Source organism: Ictidomys tridecemlineatus, chromosome Y (genome assembly GCF_052094955.1).
Source record: "Ictidomys tridecemlineatus isolate mIctTri1 chromosome Y, mIctTri1.hap1, whole genome shotgun sequence".
Lineage (NCBI taxonomy): Eukaryota > Metazoa > Chordata > Mammalia > Rodentia > Sciuridae > Ictidomys > Ictidomys tridecemlineatus.
In genome coordinates this window covers 848,295-865,089 of record NC_135494.1, presented here as the reverse complement: position 1 = coordinate 865,089, position 16,795 = coordinate 848,295, and the positions used below count along the sequence as shown (strand labels likewise).

The 16,795-nt window shown below is 40.2% G+C and overlaps 1 protein-coding gene and 1 pseudogene across 1 annotated transcript; one reads left to right on the top strand and one right to left on the bottom strand.

The window, feature by feature from the left end:
• Nucleotides 1-1,061: 1,061 nt before the first annotated feature.
• Nucleotides 1,062-5,336, bottom strand: LOC144371947 (uncharacterized). Its single transcript, XM_078035282.1, has 3 exons — nucleotides 4,626-5,336; nucleotides 4,385-4,445; nucleotides 1,062-3,828 (listed from the first exon to the last, which is right to left on the bottom strand). The coding sequence occupies exons 1-3, from the start codon at nucleotides 4,657-4,659 to the stop codon at nucleotides 1,998-2,000; spliced, it is 1,926 nt and encodes a 641-aa protein (XP_077891408.1). The 5' UTR covers nucleotides 4,660-5,336; the 3' UTR covers nucleotides 1,062-1,997.
• Nucleotides 5,337-5,475: 139 nt separating this feature from the next.
• On the top strand, nucleotides 5,476-6,162 carry LOC144372140 (ubiquitin-conjugating enzyme E2 N pseudogene; annotated as a pseudogene).
• The last annotated feature ends 10,633 nt before the right edge of the window (nucleotides 6,163-16,795 follow it).

Sequence of the window (16,795 nt, the reverse complement as noted above, 5' to 3'; positions counted from 1 at the left end):
GTTCATGCATTTTAACTACAAATCTCGTGTACTATTCTATAACATACTTCTATGTACAAAATCATACTACACACTAGATTTTGTGCACACACACACACAGAGTAAATATGAAATTATGTCATCATATGGGAGAGTTGACTACCGATCAACAAATATAGAGAGAAAAATTAAATCTAACAAGAAGAGATATTTAACAGGGAGAAACATGTTGCTTTTACATCTTCATGCTGACACAATTCCGACATCCAATCCAGGGTGCATTCTCCTTACCTCTGAATAGAAAGAAATGAAGACACACACCCTTTTTAAACGCCTACACTGGTTTTCTCAGAAAAAGAGGATTCTTGCTGAAGGGGTTGCATGACTATAATTCCACTGGAAAAGCAGGCTGAGGCAGGGGATCTCAAGTTCAAAGTCAACCTCAGCAACATAGTGAGGACCAAAGCAATTCAGTGAGACCATGTCTAAATATTTGAAAAAAAAAAAAAAGAACTAGAATGTGGCTCAGAGGTTAAGTGTCTCTGGGTTGAATCCCTGGTACCAAAAAAAAAAAGTAAAAGAAATTAAAATAAAAATTCTCAAGTCTATGTAAGTCTAAATGGATCTGAAGGGCTGGGGATGTGGCTCAGGCGGTAGCACTCTCGCCTAGCGTGCGTGCGGCCTGGGTTCGATCCTCAGCACCACATACAAGCGAAGATGTTGTGTCCGCTGAGAACTAAGAAAAAATGAATAAATGTTAAAATTCTCTCTCTCTCTCTCACTCTCTCTTTAAAAAACATAAAAATAAATAAATAGATCTGAAACAACTGAAGGTCTCACCACATTTTTATATACAAGGCTTTTCTCCAGAGTGAGTGCTTCCATGATGTTCAAAAAGAACATGCAAAAGTGAAAGTGTCATCACATTGTTTAAAGAACAGAAGGGTTTTCCCTGATGTGAATCCCTTAATGTCTTTGAAGGAAACCATGAAAGCTGAATACTGCCCCACACGGCTTTTCCACAGGATTTTCCACAGTATGAGTCCTTTCTACAAGTGAACAAAACGGAAACACTTGAACACTTACTTGCATATGATTTATTTATTTTGGCATGAATCTTTCAAGAAAAGTCTTCCCAGAACTTATAAAAACTCGGAAAATTAGAAAACTTCCCACATTAATCACATTCTCAGGGCTTCTCTCTGTATTGTCATATATGAGAAGGAAAGCAGGACTGGGATGGGAAGCTGACAGAATGTACACAATCTTCCACATTCTGAGGGGTTTTTTTCCAGTGTGAGTGAAATGACTTTGAAGGCAACAGGAAAAATGGAATGATTTTCCAAATTCTCCACATTTAATGCTTTATTCAGTTGAATCTAGTAGAGTTTGCCTTTAATCACGGAGACTCGGGGTCTGAGGCAGAAGGATCACAAATGTGAAGCCAAACTCAGCACCTAAGCAAGGCCCTAAGGAACTCAGCAAGTCCCTCTCTCAAAATAAAAAGGAAAAACGTTGTGGCTCAGTGATAGATGACCCCCAAACTAAATTCACAGTACTATTTATAGGTAGGTCGGTAGGTAAGTAGGTAGGTAGGTAGGTAGGTAGATAGATACATTTGGACATGTGAGCACTCTCTTCTCTTTGAATTTGACAAGAAATATTGATTTACCACATTTCACATTCAAAGAATTTTTCTACAGAAAACTTACTACATGTTAAAGAGTGAAACATTATTAACAGAAGACTTTGCCAATTGGTTTCATGAGTACGATTTCTCTGCACTATGGGATCCTTCATGTAAGTGAAGCTGAACAAATGTAACAAAGGCTTTTACACATAGTTTACAACCATAGAGCTTCTCTCCAATATGTGTTCTCCCATGTCTTTGAAGGTCACTGGAACTAGCAAAGGCTTTGCCACATTGTTCACATTCATAGGGCTTTTCTCCAGTATGAGATTTTTAAAGTTTGGGAAGGTAACTGGAACTAGCAAAGAAATTGCCACACTGCTTACATTCACAGGGCTTCTCCCCACGTATGTGTTCTTCTATGTCTGTGAATCCCACTGGATGTAGCAAAGGCTTTGCCACACTGCTCACATGCATAAGGCCTCTCTCCAGTATGGATTCTTTTATGTAAGTAAAGGCCAGAGGAACGACTGAAGGCTTTGCCACACTGCTTACATGCATAAGGCTTCACCCCAGTATGAATTGTTTTCTGTGAGTGAAGGCCAGAGAAACTACTGAAGGCTTTTCCACACTGCTTACACTCATAGGGCTTCTCTCCAGTATGCGTTCTTCCATGAATCTGAAGGAAACGGGATCTAACAAAGGCTTTCCCACACTGCTTACATTCATAGGGCTTTTCTCCAGTATGAGTTTTTTCATGTGAGTGAAGCTCACTGGATCTAGTAAAGGCTTTGCCACACTGCTTACATTCATAGGGCTTCTCCCCAGTATGTGTTCTTTCATGTCTGCGAAGGCTATAAGACCTAGGAAAGGCTTTGCCACACTGCTTGCATGCATAAGGCTTCTCTCCAGTATGAATTTTTTTATGTGAGTGAAGGCCAGAGAAACTACTGAAGGCTTTTCCACACTGCTTACATTCATAGGGCTTCTCTCCAGTATGAATTCTTCCATGAATCTGAAGACAAGTGGATTTAGTAAAGGCTTTGCCACACTGCTTACATTCATAGGGCTTTGCTCCAGTATAAGTTTTTTCATGTGAGTGAAGGATACCGGATGTAGCAAAGGCTTTGCCACACTGCTTACAGTCATAGGGCTTTGCTCCAGTATGAGTTTTTTCATGTGAGTGAAGGATACCGGATGTAGCAAAGGCTTTGCCACACTGCTTACATTCATAGGGCTTTTCTCCAGGATGAGTTTTTTCATGTCTCTGAAGTTCACTGGAACTTGCAAAAACTTTTCCACACTGCTTACATTTATAGGACTTCTCTCCAGTATGTGTTCTTCTATGCCTTTGAAGGTCACTAGAACTAGCAAAGGCTTTGCCATAAAGCCTACACTCATAGTACTTGTCTCTAGTATGAATTTTTTCATGTTGGTAAAGGCCAGAAACATTAGCGAAGACTTTTCCACACTGCTTACATTCATAGGGCTTCTCTCCAGTATGTGTTCTTCCATGTATTTGAAGGTAACTGGATGTAGAAAAGGCTTTTCCACACTGCTTACATTCGTAGGGCTTCTCTCCAGTATGTATTCTTCCATGAATCTGAAGGTAACTGGATGTAGAAAAGGTTTTTCTACACCACTTACATTCATAGGGCTTCTCTCCAGTATGTGTTCTCTGATGTCTTCTAAATAAACTGGGGTAAGCAAAGTCTTTCCCACATTCCTTACATTTGAAGCGTGCATTCCCCATGTGTGTGATCCTCTGCCTTTGAAGACTTGTGTGTGAAATAAAGGTTTCACGATCTTGTTTACATTCATAGAATTTCTCTCCATAATGAGTTCTTTCATGTCTTCTAAATAAAGAAGGGAAATGAAAGGCTTTCCCACATACCTCACATTGAAAAGGTTTACCTCCACTGTGTGTTCTCATGTGTCTTTGAACACGTGTGGAAGAAGATGAGGCTTCACCACATTGTTGATATTCATAGGGTTGCAACCCAGTATGAGTATCTTCATGTCTTTGAATGTCACTAGAATAACTGAAGACGTACCCGCGTACTGTACTTTCATAAGGTCCCTCTCCAGTTTGTATTAACATTTGTGTGTGAACATTTTTTAGAGAAACCAGGGATTGCCTATAGTGTTTAAATTCACGTGGCTTCTCTTCACATTCCTCGTGGTTGTAGCATTTGTGTCCAGAGTGAGATGTGATGTGCCTATGAAGTAATGAAGGGCATATGAAGTCTTTGACACACATATAATAACCACATGGATTTACTCTATTAAAATTTTTCTTTGTCCAGGTAAGAACTGGAATTTCATTGAAACTTTCCCCACACTATCTTCTTGGCCATTGAAGTTTACCACCACATGGCTTCTTTGAAGAATGACCAGCACATTATCAATGCTTGATTCATTCATGATTTTATACTTATTTATAGGACCTAGGCTTACATTACTATCAACATCAGGTAAGGCGAGGTTTCCTGATGTGTTTAAATTGCCTCAAAATCAAGAAATTGAAAGGAAACAATCCTTTGCAATGCAGCTTCCCTATGGTGATTATCCAAATAGTGATATTCACATGCAATTTCCAAGTACTTGGAAAAAAACTGAATATCTGTTACAGTTAAGTAAATATTTCTGGTAAAAAAAATCTTATAAGAATAAATATATTTCAAATTGTGCATACTTCTTGAGTGGGTCTTCTATTTTAAAAATTATATGACCTTCTCAGATTCCCTCAAATACACCTCTTGTGGGTACAATTACCTTAGAATGCTCTCAGAATTTTTGATCTCATCTTCAATATTATTTTCATCCAATTTGTTTTCTAAAATGAGAAACCAGAACAATCTGTATGAATTCTTAGAACACAGAACTGCTTTGCCAAATTGTAGGTGCCTTTTATGCTGCAGTAAATCAACAATGTATTCCCTGTTCATGTTGTATATAAATGACAAAAATAAACATGAGTTCTCTATTTGATTAATTTTAAAAACATCATTATTACCTATAGAAGCCAGGTTTCTGAGGACTTCCAGCATCACATCTCTGTAAAGGTTCTTCTGGGAAGGATCCAGCAATGCCCACTCCTCCTGGGTGAAGTTCACAGCCACATCCTCAAAGGTCACTGAGATCTAAAATATCCCACAAATGTTAACTGGAGATCAGGAGAGATTGACAGCAGAAGAAATATTTACTCAACAGGCTTGATGTCCACAGGATTCTATGAATTTTTTATTAATTCCATGGTTTGGTCCATCAAATCCTTCCTGCACTCAATTCCTCACAAACATTTCAACACTAGAATTGAGCCACTCAGAAGGCAAGCAACTAAGTGTTTTCCTCCCTTCCATTGGTGAGTTCACACGAAGTAAGGCAGTATCATGAGTCACGTTGTTGGTTACACCTCTATTACATGTCCTAACAACCTTCTCTGCAGTGGAGAGCTAATATTAGGATCCCCAATAGTACTTACCCTTAGGAAAGAAAGCTGAGTATGAAATTGTTGCAATCATAGAACTCAGCAATTGAGAGATATTCTGCCAACCACAGTGGGTCACTGTGCCTGCTCTCTTAATATAGACAACACTGTATTTACTGATCTCTTGATTCTTTCTGAAAGTCTATTGTTCCTTCTTTAAGGAAATGCCTAGAACATGACTTCTGAGCATGGATCACAAAGAAGATTCCCCTAGAGATAGCATATAGACAAACTAACACTCGGGTTGCCATACTTTATGAACTGGGGATTGCGTTATCTTGTGGGATTACACGAAGAGAACAACTAGATATTTGCAAGTGCATTTCTCCTCAACAAAATTAATAAAATAGAAAACATGTGAGGCAAGCAAAGCTGAAGACGAAACCAGAGGCCGAACTCGGGATCTGACAAGATGGCCAGGCTGCCCCGCAGGATCATCAAGGAAACCCAGAGTTTCCTGGCAGAACCAGTTCCTGACATTAAAGCAGAACCAGATGAGAGCAACGCCCGTTATTTTGATGTGGTCATTGCTGGCCCCCAGGATTCCCCCTTTGAGGGAGGGACTTTTAAACTTGAACTATTCCTTCCAGAAGAATACCCAATGGCAGCACCTACAGTACGTTTCATGACCAAAATTTATCATCCTAATGTAGACAAGTTGGGAATAATATGTTTAGATATATTGAAAGATAAGTGGTCCCCAGCACTGCAGATCCGCACAGTTCTGCTATTGATCCAGGCTTTGTTAAGTGCTCCTAATCCAGATGATCCATTGGTAAATGATGAAGTGGAGCAGTGGAAGACCAAGGAAGCCCAAGCCATAGAAACAGCTAGAGCATGGACTAGGCTATATGCCATGAATGATATTCAAATCGATCCGATCATCCAGTGTGCATCACTTCTCCTGTTCTGCCAAGATTTCTTCCTTCTTTGTTTGCATTTAATGGACACAGTCTTAATAGAAACATTACAGAATAAAAGCCCAGACATCTTCAGTCCTTTGGTGATTAAATGCACATTAGCAAATCTATGTCTTGTCCTGATTTACTGTTGTAAAGCATGAGCCCAGGCTCGAAATATCTGGATTGTTGCAAAACGTTTAAAAGCAGTGGCTCTCTGCTTTTATTCATTTCCCCCATCATGGTTTAAGTATAAAGCACTATGAATGAAGGTAGTTGACAGGGTTAGCTGCCAGGGGTATGGGTGTTTATTTTTTATTTTATTTTTTTGAGGGGAAAGGTAGTTTTATTTTAATTTTATGGACTCCTTTCACTCCCCTTAATGGTGAGCTAATTGCATTGGTTAAAAGCAGCTAACCAGTTCTTTAGAATATGCTCTCTAGCTAAGTCTAACTTTATTTAGACTCTGTAGATGGACAAGCTTGATTGTGTGAATCAAAATGGGAACATTAAACAAACATCACAGCCCTCACTAATAACATTGTGACTTTGCTGTCAGGTGTAGATTTCCCCCCTTCAAAAAAAGAAAGAAAAAAAACTTGTGACCATTTTGTATGGCTTGTATGGAATTCTGTAAATCTTATGTTTTTTTAAAAATATTTATTTTTTAGTTATTGGCGGACACAACATCTTTGTTTTGTATGTGGTGCTGGGGATTGAACCCGGGACGCACGCATGCCAGGTCAGCGCGCTACCGTTTGAGCCACATCCCCAACCAAATCTTATGTTTTAGTAAAATATTTTTTGTTATTGGACTTTGCCTTTGTACAGTTTATTTTACTGTGTTTATTTCATTTCCCCAATGTGACAATCATATTTAAAAATTAAAAAACTCTGATGAAACATTCTGTTTTGGTCTTCACCATCTGACAAATTGAATGGCAAGAGATTTTGCCAGTTTCTTTTCACTGACTCAAACTTATATTAAGAATTACTGAATGGGGCTGGGGATGTGGCTCAAGCGGTAGCGCACTTGCCTGGCATGCGTGCGGCCCAGGTTCGATCCCTAGCACCACATACAAAACAAAGGTGTTGTGTGCGCCGATAACTAAAAAATAAATACCAAAATTCTCTCTCTCTCTCCCTCTCTGTCTCTTTAAAAAAAAGTTAAAAAAAAGAATTACTGAATGGATTATTTATAAATTGGCCCTGAGCATGCATAAAGCATCAGTGTCTGACTTTTTTTTTTAACCACATAGAAATTAAAAATAAATGTTTGTTGTCTGACTTAGTTAGGCTATCATTGGTATTGCCACAATGTTTGACAAATTACTGTACAGGGATTGTCACAGCAAAGAAAGCATTAGTGACTGACATGTAGGACTTTCACATGTCGTGCCACATTTTTACCTCAGATGTGGAGTATGACCTTTCTCTTGGTTCCTGTCTTTAAACTGCCTATGTGGCCACTGGTGTGTGTTATTAGGAAACACCAATCTGGTATTCATTCGGGGTTTGCTGAGGCATTTGAGTCTTCCTTATAGAACTAAGAGCGTATCGCAAGCAACCAGCTTGCATAAGTGTCATCAGAAAGGTTTCTTCCTTTGAGAGCATCAAATCTTAGTTAATGTGCTTTCCCCTCCCTAGTATTTGCTTTGGAGCTCCTTTTATTCTTTAATTTGTTATTAGTAAATTTTTCTTCACTGACAGTTTCTTCCCTCACAATACTGTTCTTTTCCACCTCTCTCCACATCCAATGCCCGATTCTTATTTTCAAGTCATAAATGTGGCCAGTCATAAATATGTAAATGTTAACCTTCACTTTGGAATCTTTTGTCTCTTGCAGTTTAAGGTAATGGATATTGTAGCCCCATCTGAATTTTCCTCACTTATTCTTATAATTTCTGGAGTTTCTTCAGAATGTGGTGTATTTTATTGTGCTCCTATGTAAGATGAAGAATTATCTATTAAAATTACGTTTTCAACATTCAGAAAAAAAAGAAAACATGCACAATGATTAATAAACACAAAAATGTAATGATTTCTCAAGATTACTGTCAAAGCAGAATGAGGAAGGTGAAAGATGGAACATGTCTTACATATAACTCAATGACCCAAAGATGTCACCTTGTCCAAACAACAACATTGCAAAGTTTTATAAGTCTCAAAACATTTTTCTTAATGAACAGCAGACACGAATTTCTAAATCTCACAGCAACAGTGAATGTGCAAGGATTGTCAATAACCTGCTGAAAAGCAGTCACTTCACTACCATAAGATCATGTTCCACAAAGCCATGTTCCACTCAAGGACACTTTGGTCAAGAGTGGGCCACATGTGCACTGGTGTCTGTTGTGAAAGAATTTTCTCCTGCCTGTAATGATGGTGGTCCAAAGAAACCTAAGAAAGAAGCATTTCCAGGGTGTGTAAAGCAACAGGGTTGCAACCCAGAATCCTCATCTATCTAACACAGTTTGGGTGTGAAACACGCCACTTCATGCACAATCATAACAATACTATGATGTCTGCTCCATGATGGAACAGCCAAAAATATCACCTACCAGAAGGTGCCCCTGCCACTGACATACAACCATTCTCAAAAACTTAAAACATGTGATATCCTAAGCATCACAGTATCAGCAGAGGTGAGCAAGAGACCATGAGGAAGGCTTCAGGAGGCTGGCCTTCACAGCATGGAAAGATGAGTGAGAGCATGTGTCTTGGATACAGATCACAATGATGGTCCAGGCAAACTGGAATCTGGGTGGCCAAAGGCACTATATCCTCAATTCTGTAGACAAAAATCCATTTACTATACATTCAAATGTAAAACACTAAAACATATTTAATGAGCTTACAAGAAATGTTATTTTATTTATTTATAGGGCACTTAATGACTGAGCCACATCCCCAACACATATGCCATTTTGACACAGTACTCAAAAACTTCCTCAGGGCCTTGTGAGAGGCTGAGGGTAGCATTTAAATTTATAATTCTTCTGCCTCATCCTCCAAGGCTGCTAGGAATACAATCATGCACCATTGCACCTGTGGAAATTTAGATTTGTAGAAGAACATGTTATACAATCCCCTAATGATAAGAAGAAAAACAATTCAACACTCATAGCAAAATGACACAACAGGGAGCCTGGAATCATCTCAGTACAGCCATGAAATAGAACAGAAGTGGAAACCAAGCCAAACCATCAGAACAACAATGTCATCATGCCCCAAAGCCCTGAAAGTTTCCCAACAGCTCCGTGAAGCAGTCATATGGAAGAGTGCAACACAGCAACCATGGTTTGACCTTCATGATCCCTTCAGCCTGACCCTCTATGACTCCAGACTACACACAGCACATCTTCTTCCGTTTTGGACACTTCATACTCAAATCACCATGGAAATATATATTTTTTAAATATTTCATTTTTTAATTGTAATTGAACTCAATGCCTTTATTTATTCATTTATTTTATTTTTCAATGTGGTACTGAGGATTGATGCATGGCCTCACATGTACTAGGTGAGTGTTCCACCACTGAGCCACAACCCCAGCTCAACCATGGAAATATATTAACACCTAAAACCAACTCTCACGCTTCTACATCAGAAGTAATCACTATAAAAAATAGGCAGAAATTCCTTAAAAGGATTTAAGTAAACAAACAGCCTGCATCTACCAAGAAAGCAAACTATTGTCTACCCACTCAACCATCACCTAAAATTTGACCAAGAAAGCTTCAGAGAGTTTCTTTTAAAAATCAGGTTTTAAAAACAGCCAGGTTTAGGAAGCTGAGGCAGGACGTTCTCAAATTCAATGCCAGCCTTAGAAACTTAGATAGGCCCTAAGCAGGTTGGCAAAATCCTGAATGAAAGTTAACAAAAATAAAAGTTAAGGGGGAAGGTGCTGCGGATTTGGTTCAGTGGTTAAGCACCCGAGGATTTACTCCACAGTATGCCCCCCAAATAAAACCACCGAGATATACTGATGAAAGAAGGAAATTCACACAGACTAGGAGGAAACATTAAAAAGAGGACCATGACCCACATGCTCAGCACTGGATGCTCTCCAGGTGGGGATCTGCAGTGCAAAGACATAGGAGAGTTTTAAATAGCACCACTGTGTGTTAAAGCACAGGCCCCAGCACAACTACTCACAAAAACCAGACAAGTGAGGTTTTGCTGTTTCTACTGTTATTCTCTAGTTTCTGGTTTACGAAGAAATGAGGCCAGGAGACACTGAGATGTGGCAGCAACAGTTTATTAGTGGCACTACAGCCCAGAAAAATAATTCCCAAGGCATGAGCCCAGAGAACAACAGAGCTTTTACTTTTATACATAAACAAGCTTTGAGGACATCAAGAAAGAAAATTGGGGCAATATATTGGAGAGTGAATTTTTTATTTCTTATATGGGAACAAGCTTGCCAATGGCCAAAAGACTCATACACATTTGGGACTTTTACTATGCTCAACCTGAAGAGGGGTTGTTCTTTCTCTGCTACTTTGTTGGCTGCTTCTGCTACTGCATTAGAGGTACCTGCAGATGTTGCCAGGCTGCATGGTGAAATGTCAGAGAGCACAGCTGGTGGGTGTCATTCTGCCAATCCACAGCCTGTCAGCTTTGAAACTCCTAAAGTTTCCATTCTGTTGGATGATCTAGCATTCAGGGAAATTTTTCAAAAAAGCTGAATACAAAATAATTTGCTAAACATATCTCAGACACCTTTTATCTAGGCAAAGGCAAGTAAGCCTTCAACAAACAGAAACCACCAAATAGGACAAAAGGAAGAAACACATTTTTTTCTTTTTTTAGTTGTTGATGGAACTTTTTTCAGTTGTATATGGTGTTGAGAATCAAACCCAGTGCCTCATGCAGACTAGGCAAGCACTCTACCACTGTGCCACAACTCCAGCCCCAAGAAACATATTTCATTAACTTAAAAAAAATGTACAAAGAATACTGAGGAACAGCAAAACATAACTCATGCATGGAAAATAACAGACTTGAGATTGACCATGCATGAGTAAGATAAGACTCCAGAATCCCTGGAATAAATTGTTTTTATTCATTTATTCATTTGTTTGTTTATATTTTGTACCAAGGATTGAACCAAAGGGTGCATAACAAGCCATTCACTACCCTATTTTATTTTTAATTATTTCTATGTTGAGAGAGAATTTCTCTAAATCATTCAGTGCCTAACTTGATGAACCTTACTTTGAATTTGTGATCCTCCTGCCTAAGAGTCCTGAACTGCTGGGATTAAAGGGATGTGGGGGCCCTAGGCTAAACTTTCAAGTAACTATCTTGAATTGTTAGTAGCATGCACCTGAAAAAAAAAAGTCAAAATACATCAGGCAGAGACATACAAAACTCACCAGGACAAGGAAGAATAAACTGCTACATTGGGAGACATCACCACAACACTGCTGGGTCTGTGATTATTTAGCAGAGAAACAGACACAAGGGCTTCCCTGGCCATTAATCAAAGTAAAACACAGCCTTCTCAGGATCACAGTACCACCACCCAGAACAGGCCACATTCTGAGCCATAAGCCTCACCTCAAAAAGTATGCAATGCCAGTGAAATCCCAAGTAGGCTCAAAGAACATGGGATTTAAAGCAGAAATCAGATCAGAAGCAGCTGGAAAACCTTTAAGCAATGGGAGATGCAACACAGGGCTATAAACAGACACAGGAGTAAGAGGTGACTTAAGGGCAAATGTGACCATGTTGAGAAAAATGAAATATAAAAGTCCAACATGAAAAAACAGCACAGATGGTACACTGAGGGTCTCTACAGCATCCAAAGCACATTCCAGAAAAGAAGAGATGAAAGCAATCATTGACCCTTATACTTAAGGAAAGGAGAGAAAAAAGAGCAAGGTAAGTATAAATTAAGCACCAGCAGGTAAGAGAAGGTGTTGGTGAAACCACAATCAAGAAATCAGCAGGGGCTGGTGCTGGGGCTAAGCTGTATCTCACTCTCCTTGTATGTGTGAGGTACTGGGTTTCATTCTCAGCGCCACATATAGCACCAGTGAGACACTAGTTGAATTCAATCCAGCACATCAAAGTAAATAAATAGAAGAAAGGTATGAGAAATACAATAACATTAAAGAAATAAGAAATCCAAAGACACAGAAACTACCCATTAGAGTTAAAATAGCCACCATTACCATCCATGGGCTCTTCAACAATATCAAAAACATGCACTTGACACAAATCTAATAACTTAGAGGAAGTGGCCCAATAATTTCAGAGAGACCATCTCCTACAACATACACAGAAGGACAAATACACAAAACACATGAGCCTCTGCCTAATAAAGAAACTGACTCAATAACTACTCAGTGACAGAGCACATTCCCAGCATGTTTGAGGCACTTGGTTTGAAACTTAGATTTACCAAAAAAAAAAAAATCAACACAATTAAAGTATTTTGTCCATCTCCAACTATAAATTAAATTAAAATAAATTAAAAAATAAAAATAAGAAATGCTGGAGATGTGTTCAGTGGTCAAGTGCCTCTGGGTTTAATCCCTAGGGAAACACACACCCACCATCAAAAAATGCTTTCAGAAACTTGAAAGTATTTTTTGAATGACAACAAGCAGGAGCAAGTTCCTGGCTTAAATCCCACCACTTAATACATAAGTAAACAAATCAATAATTGTCCATGTTCTTGGGCTGGGATATAGCTCAACAGTAGAGCATTTGCCAAGCATGCATGAGGCCCTGGGTTCAATCTGAAGCAGGACACAAACACACACACACACACACACACACACACACACACACACACACACACAAATATAACTCTACTAAACTTCTTCTCATGAATGATGAAAAATAATTATAATAGGAAAGGTACAAAATGAGAGGCATAAAATACAATGAAATTAATATAAAGATGATATAATTTCTTACCAAGGAGATAAAGGAGACTGAACTTGTCCATGATCTACACTCTCTGAAAACCCCTGAGCATTTTAGAAAATTCTGTGAAATCCAGGGCCAGGTGTGCTGTGCTTCTAGGTGAACTTAAAAAAAAAACCTACTTCTAATAATAGAAATGAGACCATATATAACATCAGTCAAAATCTTGTAGTGATCATAGTGAGTGTAGTCAGAGAGAATTCATGTAACTTTCAAATTTCATAAGCTAATAGTCCAATTCCCAAAGGGGTGGACCAAGGATAAGGCACATTTTTTTTTCTTTTTGATACCTTGGATTGAACCCAGAGGCAGTTGACCACTGAACCATATCCCCAGTCTTTGAAGTCTCACCAAGTTGCAAAGGGTCTCGCTAAGTTGTTAAAGCTTTCCTCAAACTATAAATCCTCTTGCTTCAGCCTCTGGAGAAGCAAGGAATACTGCTGTGCACCACTGCACCTTGCCATAAATTAGGATGTAAATGTAAGTAGAATGGAAATGTAAGTAGGCTTTTTAAATCCACTTCTTTTTTCCCTCTTTTATAATATTTCATCATATTTGGTTCTGAATAAATAAACTTGGGCCTCAGATAAGTGAGCAGATCATTTCACAGTGATAACCACAGATGGCTGGTGCTGAGGGAGCAAACATATCAGGCTCAAGAGGCAGGGAAGGTCCCCCTGCCAGCTGGGACATCCTCATACCTGGGCATGCTCACTGAAATACTCCATGATCACTCTCCAGGGAGACCTAGACCATGACTCCAGGCTATGAGGCTTTTCAGATTTGCACAGCTCTGCACTGGGGTGGCTGGTCCTTATGCTCTGGGAGAGTTTTTGCTCTTCCACACTGTGAGAGAATGCAAGGGTCAGGAATCACTGGTGACATGGCCTCTCACCACCAGCATCCACAGGCTGACTGTCCAACTGTATCCAAGGAATGGGAACAAGGCTTGGGGAAAATAAGATCCCAAGAAGTTAGTTGTCCAGATGAGACTTGTTCCAGGACATTCCTTTGCCACAAAACCTCAGTTTATCCCCCAAGAGGCTGTACCTCACAACTTAGGCTGTCCTCTAAGAGGAGCTGACCTAGGGCCTAAACTTCCTTGAACCATGCAGGGCACAGGACAGCTGTGGGCACATGGTGGCAACCCACGAAAGGATAGTGGCTGAGAACATAGGACTCTCTGAGGTATCAAAAGAAAACCAGCCTCAGAAATCTGATATGCTGTCTATACCTAAGAAAGATAAAGAGAGAAGCACAGGATTTTCCCAGGTGTGAACTGAAGTTCTCTATGAACTTGCTCTATATCAATGAACCTTCAGACCACGTGACTTTGGGAAACTACACCGCCATGAGGATTGTAAAATGGGGTCCTGGATGGATGGCAAAAATTCTCATCTGATATCTTAAGCCCTTTCATAGCCAATTACCTTAATTTCTATATTAGTCCCAAATTCTCAAAACAAATGCACTTCTCAGAATATATTACCAACCTTACCTGACATATCACCACCATCTTCCAAAGCTAACAATGTACTTAACAGACCTACAGAAGAAACTCCCCTCTTTTTTCTGTAGCCACTCATCTGATGATCCTACCAATGCAATCGGTTAATGTATTCATGTATAACTTTCTTTTACAAATGACCTTGTCAGCCAAGCACAGTGGGGCACAACTGTAACCCCAGCAGCTCGACTAGGTCAGGAGAACAGCTAAATTCAAAGCCAGCCTCAGCAAATTAGTGAGGCCCTAAGAAACTTAGTGACATCATGGCTGAAAATAAAATATAAAAAGAGCTGCAGATCTGGCTCGGTGCTTAAGTAACCCTGGGGTCAATCCCTGGTATTTTAAAAAAAATGTAATCTCTTCCTGGTTAAAACACATACATCATTCAGGATAAGTTGAATCCACATTCCTGAGTAAGGTCATTAGTATTTGGGTCAAAATAAACTATTTTCCTCAGGTATGGTGGCCAGTGCCTTTAATTCCACCACCTAGAGAAGTTGAGGCAGGAGGATCACAAGTTCCAGGCGAGGATGGACAACATAGCCAGATCCACTTTGAAAACAAAATTTAAAAGGGCTGGAGATGAAGAGCCTGAGAATAAATCAGACATTTTATCCTATTTGCATATGTGACTACATGACCAGTGTGAATGGACACTAGGTACAACCAGAAAAAGGAGAAGTTACGCTCTATTTCCGTATAATGTGTCAAAATGCATTTTACTGTCATGTATAAGTAATGGAAACCAAGTAAAATAAATAAATAACTCTGCCAAAAACAAACAACCAACAAACAAAAAAGGGCTGTGGATGTAAACCAAGATTCAATATCCCTAGTACCAATAACCGACTGCCTTATTTCATTTAAAGTAGCTATGTTATGGGAACAAAGCATGTGTCAAATGACTATTCTTTTCCATCAAGTATGATATCCAGAAACAGAAAACAAAAGTGTTATTCTTGCCAGGGACAGTGACACAGGCCTGTAATTCCAGGGACACAGGAGATTGAGGCAAGAGGATCACAAGTTGGAGGGCTGGGCTGGGGATGTGGCTCAAGTGATAGTGCACTCTCCTGGCATGCATGCGGCCTGGTTGGCTCCTCAGCACAACATACAAATAAAGATGTGTCTGCCCAAAACTAAAAAAAAAAATAGTAAATATTAAAATTTCTCTCTCAAAAAAAAAAAAAGTTGGAGGGCAGTGTCCCAAGCAACTGGGATACAATCTCATTTTTTTTTTAAATTGGGGTGGGGGGTATGCCTGAGGATTTCACTGATAAAGCTTCTCTAGTTTTGAACTGCAATACAAAAACAAAACATTGTTTGAAATATATCAGTAGAGAAAAAGTGAAAAGTTATAGACTGTGTCCATTTGAAACACAGGAGGAAGACCAGATATTTATGATGGGAAGTGGAAAAGATGGGGCATTTTAGAACACAGGAGGGAACTGCAATTTGAAAGACCTACAGCAGCTTTCAGAGGAACTAAACTGGGGGAAGGAAAGTGGATTTGGGATCCTGCTTCCTACACGTTTGAAAGAGTGGGGGCGGGCCACCAGCAGGGAGGGGAGGAGAAGCTGGGGACAACAGCCGCCCATTCAACAATGGAAGCCAAGGGACAGGACCCAGGGCCACCTGCCAGCAGGAACTGGGCCTCATGCTTTACAGCTGACCTCAGGGACTGGATACCCAGCCCAATCCTAGGGGCCAGAGAGCAGAAGCGCAGGGCCATCCGCATTGGAAAACTAGGCTGCACCCTCTGCACCAACCTTGGGCACCCAAAACCCAGTTCACCCCACGGGATCAGTGGCAGAGCCTTAGAGTCAGCCGCCAGCGAGGTGACTTCAAGATTCTACCATCCAGCCCATCCCCCAGGACCAGGGGACAGTAACCCAGGGCAACCTCCAGGGGTGACTCCCCCAGGCTCTGCAGCTCACCCCTTTGCGGGGACCCAAGGCAGATGCTGACCATGTCCCTTCAGCCCTCCTCACATACTCACCATTTTTGTCTTTCTAGAGGACACAGTGTTCTCTCGAGGACCTCAAGGCACCAGAGATAGAGGGAAGCACAGGCTGCTCGGAATCACCTAGACATTTTGGCAGAGCACATGGGGCCCAGAAAGGGAGGAGCAAACTTGGTGAGGAAGAAAAGCCCGCGAGATTTCCAAAGCCCGCCCTTCCCCTCTGTTCTGGATCTGATTGGACAGTTCCACCCAGCATCCCTAATGGGGCGCCTCCAATCAGGACTCTGCATTGTGACTGACAGCTAAGGTTATCCAATCACTAACCAAAATTGCCTAGAGTGGCAGATCCTTGGCTCCAGGCCTTTTCAGGTGGAGCTTCTTTCCT

Excerpts from the sequence above, each read along its gene's own strand:
- LOC144371947 (XM_078035282.1), bottom strand. The coding sequence starts at position 4,659 with ATGCTGGAAGTCCTCAGAAACCTGGCTTCTATAG. Across the intron at positions 4,446-4,625 it reads CAGAAACCTGGCTTCTATAG|AAAACAAATTGGATGAAAAT; the intron begins GTAATAATGATG and ends TTCTCATTTTAG. Across the intron at positions 3,829-4,384 it reads AATTCTGAGAGCATTCTAAG|GCACATCACATCTCACTCTG; the intron begins GTAATTGTACCC and ends ATTACTTCATAG.